The 13,133-nt window shown below is 41.2% G+C and overlaps 2 protein-coding genes across 3 annotated transcripts in view; both read left to right on the top strand.

Moving 5' to 3' along the window:
* The window catches only part of LOC134533118 (protein stoned-A), a 32,830-nt gene extending 22,681 nt beyond the window's left edge, over nucleotides 1-10,149 (top strand). For both annotated transcript variants that reach the window (XM_063370386.1, XM_063370385.1), the window contains exon 2: nucleotides 7,090-10,149. In XM_063370386.1, the coding sequence (XP_063226456.1) occupies nucleotides 7,105-10,149 (3,045 nt within the window). In that variant the 5' untranslated portion in view covers nucleotides 7,090-7,104. The remainder of the gene's footprint in view (nucleotides 1-7,089) is intronic.
* Nucleotides 10,150-10,182: 33 nt separating this feature from the next.
* Nucleotides 10,183-13,133, top strand: part of LOC134533117 (protein stoned-B) — a 41,428-nt gene continuing 38,477 nt past the window's right edge. The window contains exons 1-2 of the mRNA XM_063370384.1: nucleotides 10,183-11,674; nucleotides 12,203-12,398. Coding sequence (XP_063226454.1) covers nucleotides 10,183-11,674; nucleotides 12,203-12,398 — 1,688 coding nt within the window. The remainder of the gene's footprint in view (nucleotides 11,675-12,202; nucleotides 12,399-13,133) is intronic.

The following is a 13,133-nucleotide window of genomic DNA, read 5'->3' as shown; positions in this document are numbered from 1 at the left end:
ATTCCATTGACATGCTACCAGTTACAGTACCTATTTCGCCGATACTTAGTTATAAATAGCCATATGTTCACACACACGATTCTATGAATTCAATAATGATTGACGTTAACGACATACTGCTACTTGCTATCTCACAATTTATACATATTAACTACATGGGAAAAGCGGCAACCGTTTCATCGTGCTGTTTAACAAATGCTTTTATTTTCGATGTCTGTCTTTGAGCGTGTTGCTACGGCTACTTTCACACACCTGTTGCAATCCAACAGTCTGTTGTTTTCGCAGCCCATCTCTAACTAAGAGCGCATGCGCGAAGCACTCGCTCTTCACGCCTCGGTGCCAGAGGAGGCGGCCAAGATTGGGGCCAATTATTCTCTTCGCTGCGACGCAGGCGGTCGCGAGGAAAGTGGTCTGGGACTTGTCTTCTGGCCGAGAGCCGGGAGCTGACATGTGCCACGATTCACACACGCACACACACATCGAAGCACACCCAAACTTCTGTTCCCACCAGCCTTCCCGATTCCCCCCCCCCCTCCACAAACACACACACACACACATAGATAAAAAATAATGTGTGCGCGGAGTCTACGCGCGACCTAAGTGAAACTACTTGTTATATTGTTAGGGATAGGAAACATAATTATCTTTGGCTGAGGTCGCAGATAAAAATTTATATATACAAGTATTCAAGTGTGCAAGTATTCAAGTGTAAAAGTATGAAAGTGTGAAAGTATTCAAGTGTGCAAGCATGAAAGTGTGAAAGTATTCAAGTGTGCAAGCATGAAAGTGTGAAAGTATTCAAGTGTGCAAGTATGAAAGTGTGAAAGTATTCAAGTGTGCAAGCATGAAAGTGTGAAAGTATTCAAGTGTGCAAGTATGAAAGTGTGAAAGTATTTTTAGGGGATTACTTACTGTACTTGTTCGTTGGAATAAACCTTTATATTTGTACATTGCACTTTTACACTGTTTGATCTGTAGGTTTTCAAGAAAATACTTTTCCAACCATAGTTTCCACAAATAATTTAGTTCTTAATGTTCGGTCTCAGACGCAGCAGAGCTGGCTAGTTCGTGTTCTTGCCATTACCACTACTCTGGGGACTTTCCTGTAAATTTATTCCGATAGCTCTATTATATTTGTTGTTGGGTCACAAATTTTCTCAGCAAATATTTATTAAACGCTATTTTCGAGTTGTAAAAGGTCGTGGAATTTTGCTTTTTGAGGTGTAACATCTTAGATCTCGGTATACAGCATTTTGTGGCAGTAATTTCGTGAATGGAAGGAACAGAAATATGAAACAACACGATGCTGCCATCTGTGGCGGATGTTGAAAACCAAATTCACAAAGCCAAAGGGAAAATTAATTATATTAACTGTTGAGTGAATTTTTAATAAGATGGGATATATTTTAATAAAATTCCTTGTTGAAAATTAGGTCCAAAAACCTTCTCGAGTGTTTTTCGTTTTGATCGGAACTGTTCATCATATAGTTTTAAATTTTTCTCTGAAAATCGAATGATTCAATAGTTGACGTAGCTGCTCATGCAATGAATTCTAGCGGTGTGTGCGGAATTTACTCGTGATTCGTATCAAGAAATGTAGTTAAAAACACAATTTGCGTATATATTTATCACTTTCTGCTTTATTTTAAAGAATGCTAAGTTAATTTTCGTATTATAAGTGTAGCCGTAGCACACACGACACGGGCACACTCGCCTCTTCATTCGGGTAACTTCGGGTACGAGTAGTTCTCAGTCTGGGTGTAATTCAGACACACACATACAACCACACGCAAAGTATGACAAAAAATATTGCTGTCTTCTTTAATACAAATATATACGCTGTTCTGTTAAATCTCATAATATCTCGACAACATAAAATTGTATTGTGAAAAATTCAATATTGGCTCTACTTATAAGGCCCGTGCGTAGTATTTTAAAATGCGTCGTTTTCTAAAAGACAGAATGTTTGATGTCAGTTCGTTACGGTCAGGATAAATACTTTTTTTTTTTAAACCTAATAGGTTTTCCAGTCCAAGTGAATATTGCTCAATATTTTTTTGACCATTATTATTATTATTATTATTCGGGTACATTTTCTTACCGAGAGAATCTTCTCGGGCACCGGGTAGAAGAGACACACAGTAATTTTGGGTACGTGTAACCGAATGCGGGCACGTCTGGCAACACTGCCGAACGCTGTCTCCCAGGCGACGGAAAGGCCGTCCACCTCCCCCCCCCCTTCCCCCGGTTCTACGTCACGGGTGGCCCGGCGATAAGATTAGGCGTTGGTCGCAGCCCCTCGTTCCACAACACAAACTAGAGAGATAAAAAAAACAAAAAAAAAAAACAAGTTCTACTTCAAAGTTGCTAAGACGTCATAAATATGTTAAAATAACCTTTTAAGTATTTCTTTCTAAATTTTATTTATGTATTTATTTATATCGATTATATTGGTGGAGAAGCCGTTTTCTTACACCTAACCACATTGAGTGGTGGCACATGGTGTATGTTCGTGAGGAAAGCCAAAGAAGCGCAGTTCCGCGGCAGCAGGGGTTCGAACTCACCGCGCCAGGCAACAAGTTTTGAGGATCTCTCCTCCTATTTGATAACCCAGCCTTCATGCCTAACAGGATTTTTAAGGCTGGGGCCCCCCATGGGCATGGATGCGGATACGCCGCATACGCAACCGGGAGGGGCGTTAGAGTGTTAGCTATGCACAGGGGCTGAGGCTACCCATCCCAGCACATGCACCACCTCCCGCCCCCTACCCCAGGCAACAGCCTCAGACAAAGCAAACCTCGTTACCGGCGGCCGCCGTCGGTGGCGCGGAAACTCTTGCGTCGGATGCTGCGCCGCCTCGCGCCCGCGACGTGGTAATTGCGTTCGCGAGGCCGCGCTAATTTCCCCGAGCCGCGACGTGCGCGCGTCCAAGTCGACAGCAGGGGCCGTAACTAACGCTCTTACTTTCTTTGGAAACCCGGCAACTGTGCGGTGTTTAGAGGCAACATAACCAACTGAAAGTCGTTAACTTTTCAAAAGTAAATTTTGGCAGCCATGATTTTTTTTTTGACGTGACAACGTCTAATAAATCGATGAACGCCGGCTGCACGCACGAGAAAGTGTCCCGTTACACTGTGTCCCGTTACGCTCATTGTACGCTTGCGCCGCATCTATGTCTCATCCACTCGATTGGAACAACCATCTATTTGACTTTTTTCGAGGCACATTAAACTTGAAACACTCCCATTCGTTTCCTACTTTTCCTAACATCGTCCTATCCTTAACAGAATAACACAGATTGGAAGAAGTTAAATAGCAAACATGTATAAAAGTTATAGTTAAAATAATCTTCTCGTTAAAGTAATTAACATATTTGAATTAATGAGTGCAAATAAAAGTTAAATTTATCAATTAAATTGTAGATTTCATTTCACTCCTTCTTTGTATCCATACAAAATAGTGATAATTCAATAAAATGATCCAATTTTATTCATAAAAGTATGCAATCATTTCATCAATGTTTTGTTATGACGTTGTCACGTTAAACTATCGTCCGTAAACCGTCTTTACAGACAACCATTTTTTTTTTTTTTTTTGGTCGCTCGTTGTAGGATTTTCCGTCACAAAGTCATCCGCAGAGTTGTGAGGCGACGGAGCCTCTGTGATTGTAATGGGCTCCGAACCTCTTGTACCGAGCGATGCTTATGGTGCTGGGCTCGAACCCGCGACTCCCGTCGCACTAGCGAGACGCGCTCTGGGGGACCCTATTGGCTACTCCACGACGGGCCTGCGAAATTCACGCGAAGTTCCACCAATGCGGTGGAAGTAAAAGTTTTGCACGAAATTAAAAAAAAAAGAACATGAGTGTAATTTATTGATTGTCCGCTGTCGTACCGTACGCTGTGCCACAGTTACTCTTGACCGAGTAACACTTTTTTTTGCAACTTTTTTGACGTGACAACGTCTAATAAATCGATGAACGCCGGCTGCACGCACGAAAAAGTGTCCTGTAACGCACATTGTCCCACTACGGATGTGTCCTGTTATGCTCATTGTACGCATGCGTGGCATCTCTCTTCCACTCGATTGGAACAACAATCGATATGACTTTTCAATCTAATTTTCGTCGTTTGAATTATTAATATTATGTAATTTAACGATCGTCCACCGATTTTCAGCACAATCGGTACGGTTATTTAAAAGTAATGTTGAATATTCAAATACGTTTTTAACGAACAATGGTGTTTTACAGTTACACATAATAATTCAAATTACACCCGAGATCTTTTGTACAATGTTTTCAAAAATATTGTAACACGTTATAAATAAGTTTGGTGTATTTGGGATGCGTATTTGTTATAAAATCGTGTTATAAAAACTAAATAATATTATTCCCCTACTGTGCTGCTATCTACGGTGACGGACGCGAACCGAATGAAACGCGATATCTATCCGCTATCGCGGTAACCAGGCACGGCGAGTGCAATAATAATAGGTTATGTTACAACTGACTAAAGAATTATGGTGATTCATATAATTTATGATAGATACTTGATTACAGTTATTTATATGAAAACTTGTTCATAATTATATTTAAACTTTATAGCTAAACACCAGTTTTTAAAATTAATTACAAGTCATCTAGACGTGAACTGTTTCGTGGACTGTTTATAAAGTGAAGTGAAAAGTTAATGTGATTTTCATTGCTTATTACAACAACAATTTCGGCAATAAAGGTTAATTATTCTTGCATTTTAAAAATCTGATTACTAGTATAATTTCAAGTATTTATTTTTTTATTATTAAAGAAGTAGCATCTGTCGGCAAGTGCAGTAATAATAGGTTATGTTAGATATTTGATTATAATTTATTTATATGAAAACTTGTTCATAATTATATTTAAACTTTATAACTAAACGCCAGTTTTAAAAATTAATTACAATTCATCTACACGTGAACTGTTTCGTCAACTGTTTATAAAGTGAAGTGTAAAAATGTGGTTTTCATTGCTTATTACAAGAATTTCTGCAATAAAGGTTAATTATTCATGCATTTTAAAAATCTGATTACTAGTATAATTTCAAGTATTTATTCTTTTATTATTAAAATAAAAATGATTCAATTTTATTCATAAAAGTATGCAATCATTTCATCAATGTTTTGTTATGACCTTGTCACGTTAAACTATCGTCCGTAAACCGACTTTACAGACAACCAATTTTTTATTGTCTTCTAATTGTTGACGGAGTGTTAAAAAATACATTTGGTGCAATGATAAAGTACATTAAAATATACAACTATTTTTCTGTTTAGTTTATTACGAAATAGCAACGAGAAGTTCGCAGGTGCTCCCTAGCCGGCTACGTAATAATTTCTAGAATTTACAGAGTATATAGTTACTGAGAAAAGAAATGGATGTTTAATCTCTCGCTGACCTATATGTCGTTAGAGGGGGGTGACGGGGGGATAAATTATGTCACGGAGCAGTGACGAGATGTATTTGGCATGGCAAAGAGGAAACCCACTGACCCTCGGCCACATACGCCAGGGTTGTAACACGTCGTCAACTTAAACCTCGGCGGACAACTATCCGACGACAAATCTTACTCTACAAGGTAACTAAAAAATATTTTCAATATGGCAATGGCTGGATGATTTAATTTATATAAGATTTCTTTAATGATTAATTTTTTTCTCTGGCATATAAAATGATTTATTTTATTTTAATCATAGTTTTACATATTTTTTTAAAAATTATTAATTAAAACACTAAGTACTTTAAATTACCTATAAATTATTTTTCATACATCATCTAAAATAATTAACATTATTGTTGTGTATAGAAATAATACCGCACGCCGGGCATCGAATCCCGATCGCCGTACTTGGAGGCGAGTGGGCCCCAAATCTGGAAAGACTTTGTGCATTCGTGGTACGAGGCTTGTCCGGAAAGTAAATATACAGCGGCGATTATCCATCACAAACCGTTTCATTTGACAAGAAGTCCGCTACATATTTTCTACCGATACATTTGCCTGTTTCTACATAATTTGCAAACTTACACCCCCCCCCCCCCCCCCCCGCATGGGTACTAGCTTCTGCAGCGCAGCCACAAAACTGTACTGTTCCCGCTGGGATTAATTGTCAGTCCGTGGTCGTCGTGGGAGCATTGTCCTGCAGTAAATGAATAAGTGGCGGTCGTGGGAGCCGAAACGTTTCTGCAGTGGGAAATCGTACACGTAAGTGACGGAACACCGTTTCCATTCATTCCTCTGGATTGTGGATCGGCGCAGGCATTGTTTCAGCGCTGGTTCAGCGCTCGACAGCCAGGAATACAACGAACTCAAAAATTACCTTACCGTTGTCTCGGGGGCGTATACATCACCGCCGCCTTTTTTTCTCTCCTTTTTAGAAAGTCTGCGTCTGCGTCGTAGTCAAACCACCTCAAATAGCCTAATTAATGTATATTAATTTATGTTGTTTGTTTTAGATTATATTTTAAATATCACTTTCAGTTTTAACTTTATATTAAGTGCTATTATGAATCTTTGTCAGGCTATGCCAATTATGTTCCCCTGTGAAATGCAGTCCTGGCTACGTCCCAGTGTTGTATATTTGTATATTTACTTCCAGGGACGTAACTAGACTAGATTCCACCCGCCGCAAGAAATCATCTCGCCCCTCCCCCTTCCCCATTTTTTACCAAACCAAACAAACCAAAGATTTTTCCTACATCACCTCATATCGCCACCACATATTAATTCCACTATTCCAAATGTTTTTATTCAATTTAGATGGTAAATAAATAATTTATTATTAATTTATCGCAAGTTGCATAGTACGCGAAAAATACCAGTATTTAAATATTTTATGCTATACTTGTATGTATCTTTCAATACAAATTATTCAGTTAATCTGCTAACAATTTTTTTTTTTTGTGTTTTCTAACACTACGATATTCAAGTAAATATTTGTAGTAAAATTCCTCTGCCAGTTCGGCGCCCCCAGGGGCACAAGCCCTGACTGCCCCCCTCTAGTTCCCGGACAGTGTGGTGCAGGCATGGACAGGGGTGTGTCTGTGTGTTGCAGACATGCTAGGGGAATATGCACAAGATAACTAAAGGCCTGAAGAAGAAGAAGAAAGCCAAGAAGCACAAGAAGGAGCAGGAGCTCTTCGACGCCGAAGAACTCGAGCGATATCGGCGCGAGCACCAGGAGTCGGGCTCGGGCCAGCAGGGCGACGGCGCCGCAGCGGACGGCGAGGCGGAGCCGGACACCGAGGAGTGGCGCCGCTACAAGGCGCTCACCGCCGGCGTCGACAGCATCCTCAAGAAGACCCAGGGCGACCTCGACCGCATCAAGTCCACCAGCTACTTCCAGCAGAAGCCCTCGCCCGGAGCCAAGCCGCCCGCCGCCCCGGCCGCCGAGCCGGCGGACGACCGCAAGGCCAAGAGGTGGGTGGGGTTCGAGGACGCCTCCGGGGGCATCGACGACGAGCCTGAGGAGCAGCACGAGGACGCTGGGTCGCCGCAGCACGCGGAGCTCCCCGGGGCCCGGGCGGAGCCCGCGGACGAGCAGCCGCTAGACGAGGACGACGAGGAGGAGGTCGACGAAGACATCTTCGACACCTCGTACGTGGACGTCGTCACCAGCGGGGAGATCAAACTCGCCTACATACCGGACAGTCCGGCCGACGACGCCGCGGATGCCTTCGATCCATTCGACACGTCCATAGCGGAGAGTGTAATCAAGGAAGAGGAGCAGGAGAAGGCCAAGAAGAAGAAGCTTGTAAGCTTGGGGTGCGCGGTAGAGGTCCTCACCGGCAAGGGAAGCAGGACCGTCACTTGTCCGCCCCTAGAGGCAGTTAAGAAGCGACGAGCCGTTTCTCGGCGGCCTCAGGACATCAACCTTCTGGGAAGCTTCGACGAGGGCAACGCAGGAGATGTGAGTGAGACTGCGCAGCCGACTTCTCCACCTGTAAAGAGTCTAATTGACGACGATAACTTCGATCACTTGTGTACCAACACTAGTTTTACAAGTTCACCTTGCGTGGATCTAGTCAAAACTTCGACACCTTCGACGACAAAAGTTTCAGGTGAGGTGATCGCGAGAAGTTTAGCAGAAGAGTTCGAACTAACTTTGACCTCAGGAGTCGACGTGCCGAGTCTAGTAGACGCTGAAGTAAGCCGTGTTTCGCCCGTTCTAGCGGTCTCCAGTGTCACAGCAGAAGATGATTTAGAGGACGAATTCGCCGTATTAGCTGCAGAATCTGCTGCCAAATCGAGACGTGAAAGTTTTGAGCCCAGCAGTGACATAAGTGTAGCAGAAGATCCATTCGATACTTCTACTGTAGCGGGAGCTGTAGACATCAATAACAGGCAAAAATCAGGTGGTGTAACAGCCAGTTGGGATGCTTTCAATGATGTTTCCGAAGGAATAAAAACAGAAAAGTCTGTACCTATTAAACCAAAACCTCACCGACCACCTATCACTTACAGTGCTCAAGGATCTTTAGATGACAAGGTATACAATTTAGATAACGAATTAGACTCAGACCTTAGTGTGTATGCACAGGACCCTTTTGACACATCGTTTGCAGAAAATATTTTACCAGGCGAAATAGAGCTTAAACTTATAGAGAAAGAAATATTAGACTCGAAAGACTTAGAAATAAACGAGGCAAGAATATTGTCAGAAAGTGACAGTGATTTCGAATTCAATCCAAGGGATGACAAACTATGCGGTCTAGTTCAATCCACTGTGAGTATTCATGTCACTGATCCTGCTGGAGAAGAACAAGGCGCAACTGAAGATCCTTTTGATGATCCTGGCTTAACATCTCTCAGGCCTATTCACAGAGATCTGCTAGGCGGAAGTACAACAGACCTGTCTACGCTTGGACATAACCCAATAGAGCCATCATCTACAACAGAAGAACTAATCACTTATGAAGAGTATACTGATCCTTTTGATACATCAACTGTAGATGTCAAGGCTGCCCCAGGAAAGGCTGAACTGAAATTTTTGGAGGAAGAGATTTTAGGTGATGTTCAAGAATCATTAAGGAGGAGCTTAAGTGATCCGAATTTTAACCCTCGAGACGACGAACAAAGTACTGAAACACTTGAAAGTCAAGCTTCAGCTGATGTACTGCCAGAGAAACCGGATTTATTAAATATACATAGTACATCAGTTCCTCATAAAGTCGTTGCATTCGATCTTCCAACACCATCTTCAAGACCCGATCTTTTGTCTTGCGGGAAAGAAGAGGGTGATAGTTTTGGGAAACCATTAACTCCTTACTATGCCGATGTAAATGTAGAACAGTTGTATAAAGTAGCTGAAGAAGTATTGGAAGAAAAAGTTGATCCTTTTGATACTTCATTTGTTGAGAAAATAGCACCGGGAAAGGCGGAACTTAAGCTAATAGAAAACGAATTTGTGGGTGATGTGAATGGGTTAACACATAGCCTCTCGGATTCTGATTTTAACCCTCGAAGTGAGGAAGGCCAGTCGTGTTCCCCAAAACCACAGTCTTCAACAAATCAACTCGGTCGGAGATTTTCTGATTTTATCGGTGACCGGAAAGTAACCCCTCCAAATAGTCTTCCAATCAGAACAACCATCGTCACTCCTAACGTGCCACCAATCCCATCCGCAGAAACTCCACCTATCAAGCCAGATCTTCTTGCAGTCGAGGATACATCAGTTTCAACCAAACTCTTAACTCCAGCAGTGGACAAGAAAGAAATTGAACTGTCAGATTATTTAGATCCTTTCGATACATCAATAGCAAGCAATTTATTGCCGGGAAAAGCAGAACTTAAAGTGCTGGAAAGTGAACTTGTAATAAAAGAAACTGCAGAATCTTCTCTACGGAGAAGTTACACAGACCCTGACTTTAATCCACGTGAACCTAAAATTCAGGAATTCCCTGAGTCTTCAGAAAAGCCTGACCTTCTGAATATAACTAGTGAAGGAGCTTCTGGTGTTAAGCCATTGACACCTCTTCTTGATAAGAATGAAGATTTTGGTACTGTGAATAATAGTAATCACGATTTTGATCCATTTGATACTTCCTTGGTGAGTAATCTAGCACCGGGTATAGTCGAGTTGAAAATACTTGAATCAGAACTAATAGGTAACTAAAATATCTACAGACACCACATTATAGATACAAACATGGATGTAAAGACTGTAACAAAGGGGGCAAACCCCTTCTTAATTGACGATCTTACCGAGTATTCAAACCCATCTCAACTGGGTGGTGGTGGTGGTATGAACTCCAACCCCTTCCTTTCTGGAAGTGACTTCAATATTTCTGGAACATCAGATAATCCATTCCTAAGTTCATTGGGTGGTGTAGATGTAACAGAAAGTGTGTCACCTTCGCCATTTTCTACTACATCGACGAATCCGTTTGCTTTATCTTCATCAGATAATAATGAATCTAATGCAAACATTGAGTTTTTCAGTGCAGTGCATGAACCTGCGGTCTCGGAATCTCAAAACATTGTCAGTTCTGATGCATTGTCGAATATATTCGATAACATGCAAGTACAACAACAGGTTGTATCGTCTGCTGATATTTTCTTTGATGTTGGACCAACATCTACACCGCAGACTACTGCTAACTTTCATGAGGATAGGGTAGATTTACTTGATGACACTTTTTCCACCACCACAACAGACCACCCTGAAGGCTTTTGCAAAGAAACAGCAGACCTATTTACTAATGTAGTAGTTTATGATGATGCTTCATCAAGAACCAGCACGCCAAAAGGTGGTGCCCCAAGAAGGCCTCCGCCTCCTCGACCACCACCTTCCAAGGAGACAAAAGACTTAATTCTCAGTGTAACAGGTGCAATGGAAGCAACATCGTCGCACCTTCTGGACAGGCTGCAGGCTACAAGAACACCTAGTCCCACTCCAATACGGGATCTCCATTCTCCTAGTCCCACTCCAGATGTGTCTTTCTCTGACTTTCTGGTCGGAGAGCCTACAGATCTGTCACAAAGCAAACTGGCAGAGTTTCCCAGCAGTGAAGACTTTAGTCTTTTAGGAGACGCAGATATGGCACCATCTAGTGGGATGCCAGTCACTCAACAGCCTCAGGTACCACCGAGACCTGCCCGTCCACCCACGCAACCAACTGCACAAATATCCGCGGCTGTGAATGCAGACATGATGGATATCTTCAGTAGTGAAGCACAACCAGAAGTTGCTCCTAAGAAGTCAAATACTGACATCCTGGGACTGTTTAATACATCTGCACCAGAAACGACCAAGCCCGAATCAAGTGTTGCGCCACCTACCACTACGGACTTACTAGGAGATGTCTTTGAGGAAGGCTTGGGAAATAAACCTCTGCAGGAGATGAACGTGATGGCGTCATCAACAACAGATTTTGCAAACTTTTCCTCTGAAGCTCACACAGCAACCGAACTCTCTGAAACTGTCTCCCCCAAAGTGTCAGATTCTCTCCCCATCACACTAACAGAATCTCATATAGCATCAGGAGAAGATGACTTTGATGCATTTGCAGCCAAGTTTGAGAATGCTGCGAAGGACGAAGTACTAGTAGCTTCGGATCCATTTGATCCATTTTCTGGCTCTGCAGATACTGAAGAAAATGATCTCTTTGGTAACACTGCAGGCACTGTAACAACTGATGGTAAGCACTAATAGCATAATGCTCTCATTTGCAGTTTAATTTTTAAGAAAGTCTTTGCATGTAGGTTAGAAAATTATTCACAAATTCCATCCATCATTTGCACTATTGATAAATCTTCCAGGCATGCTGTACAATATCATAACAGATTGTATAGATGAATGCATTTTTTCTTGTGATGTAGCAGATTCCTGGATTATACTTTAAAAAATAATAATATGAAACGAAATATCATTTTAAATTATATATCAGAGGATTTTTTTTATAATTGTCCAGAAAACATTCGTCTTATAGCTTAATTGGTATATGAAGTGATAACCAAGCAAAAATTAGCACAAGACTTTTCAATATTTTTCTAGTAATATTTTCAGTTGATTTAAATACCCATCTAGACAGGTATGATAGCAGATTATTAACACAATTACTAAATTACAATATGCCTAATTACTTATTTACAACTAAAAGTGTGTAGTTTAATGAAAGAACTGCGTAGGTAAAGGGTATATGTTTTGTTACTAATCTCCACTGCAGTTTGGGGAAGTACAGGAGTCCAAGCAGCATCCAAGACTGAAGGTTTTGGTGAAGGTGACTTTGACTCCTTCCTGACTATGAATGAGCCAACAGCTGTTGCAGCTGTTGCAACTGCTGCAGATGCAGCTGTTGCACCAATGAACAGGATTGCAAGTGCAGATTCTGATGAAGGCCCCGACTTTTCTGTGTTTATCAAGTAAGTTTTTATACTCCAATAAATTACTCACATAATTAAGCCCATGTCAGTAGTAAACATGTTATATGCAGAATGTCCGAACTAAAGTATTGTCCTGCGTACAATAACTAATAGAACATAGTAGAAGTATTTCCTTTAGCTGTAGTGAATGGTGGCACACAGTAGCGGATCCAGAGGGGGGGCTAAGGGGCTCAAGCCCCCCCCAAAAAGCATCTGGGTCCACTATTGTTTTAGTGTTTGCCTTGATAAAGCCTAGCCTCAGCTGGGTCAAGCCCCTCCCAAATCAAAATCCTGGATCCACCACTGGTGGCACAAATCTATTTATATTCAAAGTAAGCATTAACAAAAACGTTTTCAAATAATTTGTATATATATGGTGTAATATATCCATGCATCGCATGGATCCATTAAATACCGGTTATATTACCACCTGAATCACACTGAGTTAAATATAGGTAAGAGACAGTGTGTCACCCTATTCGATTCTATTCCAAACCAAAACTTTTACAAGAGAGTTTCTTCAGTTTTTATTAAGTTAAAAATATTATATTTATGATCTAGTGATTCTGTATTGAAATCCCATGTCATGTACGTACCAAAATACAAACATTTTATCCGTTCTATGTTCATTATACTGAAACATATCTCAAGGCAGTTAAAAAGTGATGAGCCATTATTGTCTTCTTTTTTTTAATAATCACTTCCGCAGTAGATGATCATGATTATTTTTTACAT

The sequence above is a fragment of the Bacillus rossius genome, chromosome 6 (assembly GCF_032445375.1).
Source record: "Bacillus rossius redtenbacheri isolate Brsri chromosome 6, Brsri_v3, whole genome shotgun sequence".
NCBI classification, from domain to species: Eukaryota; Metazoa; Arthropoda; class Insecta; order Phasmatodea; family Bacillidae; genus Bacillus; species Bacillus rossius.
Note: the sequence above shows the minus strand (reverse complement) of the source record. Positions and strands in the feature narration are given on the sequence as shown.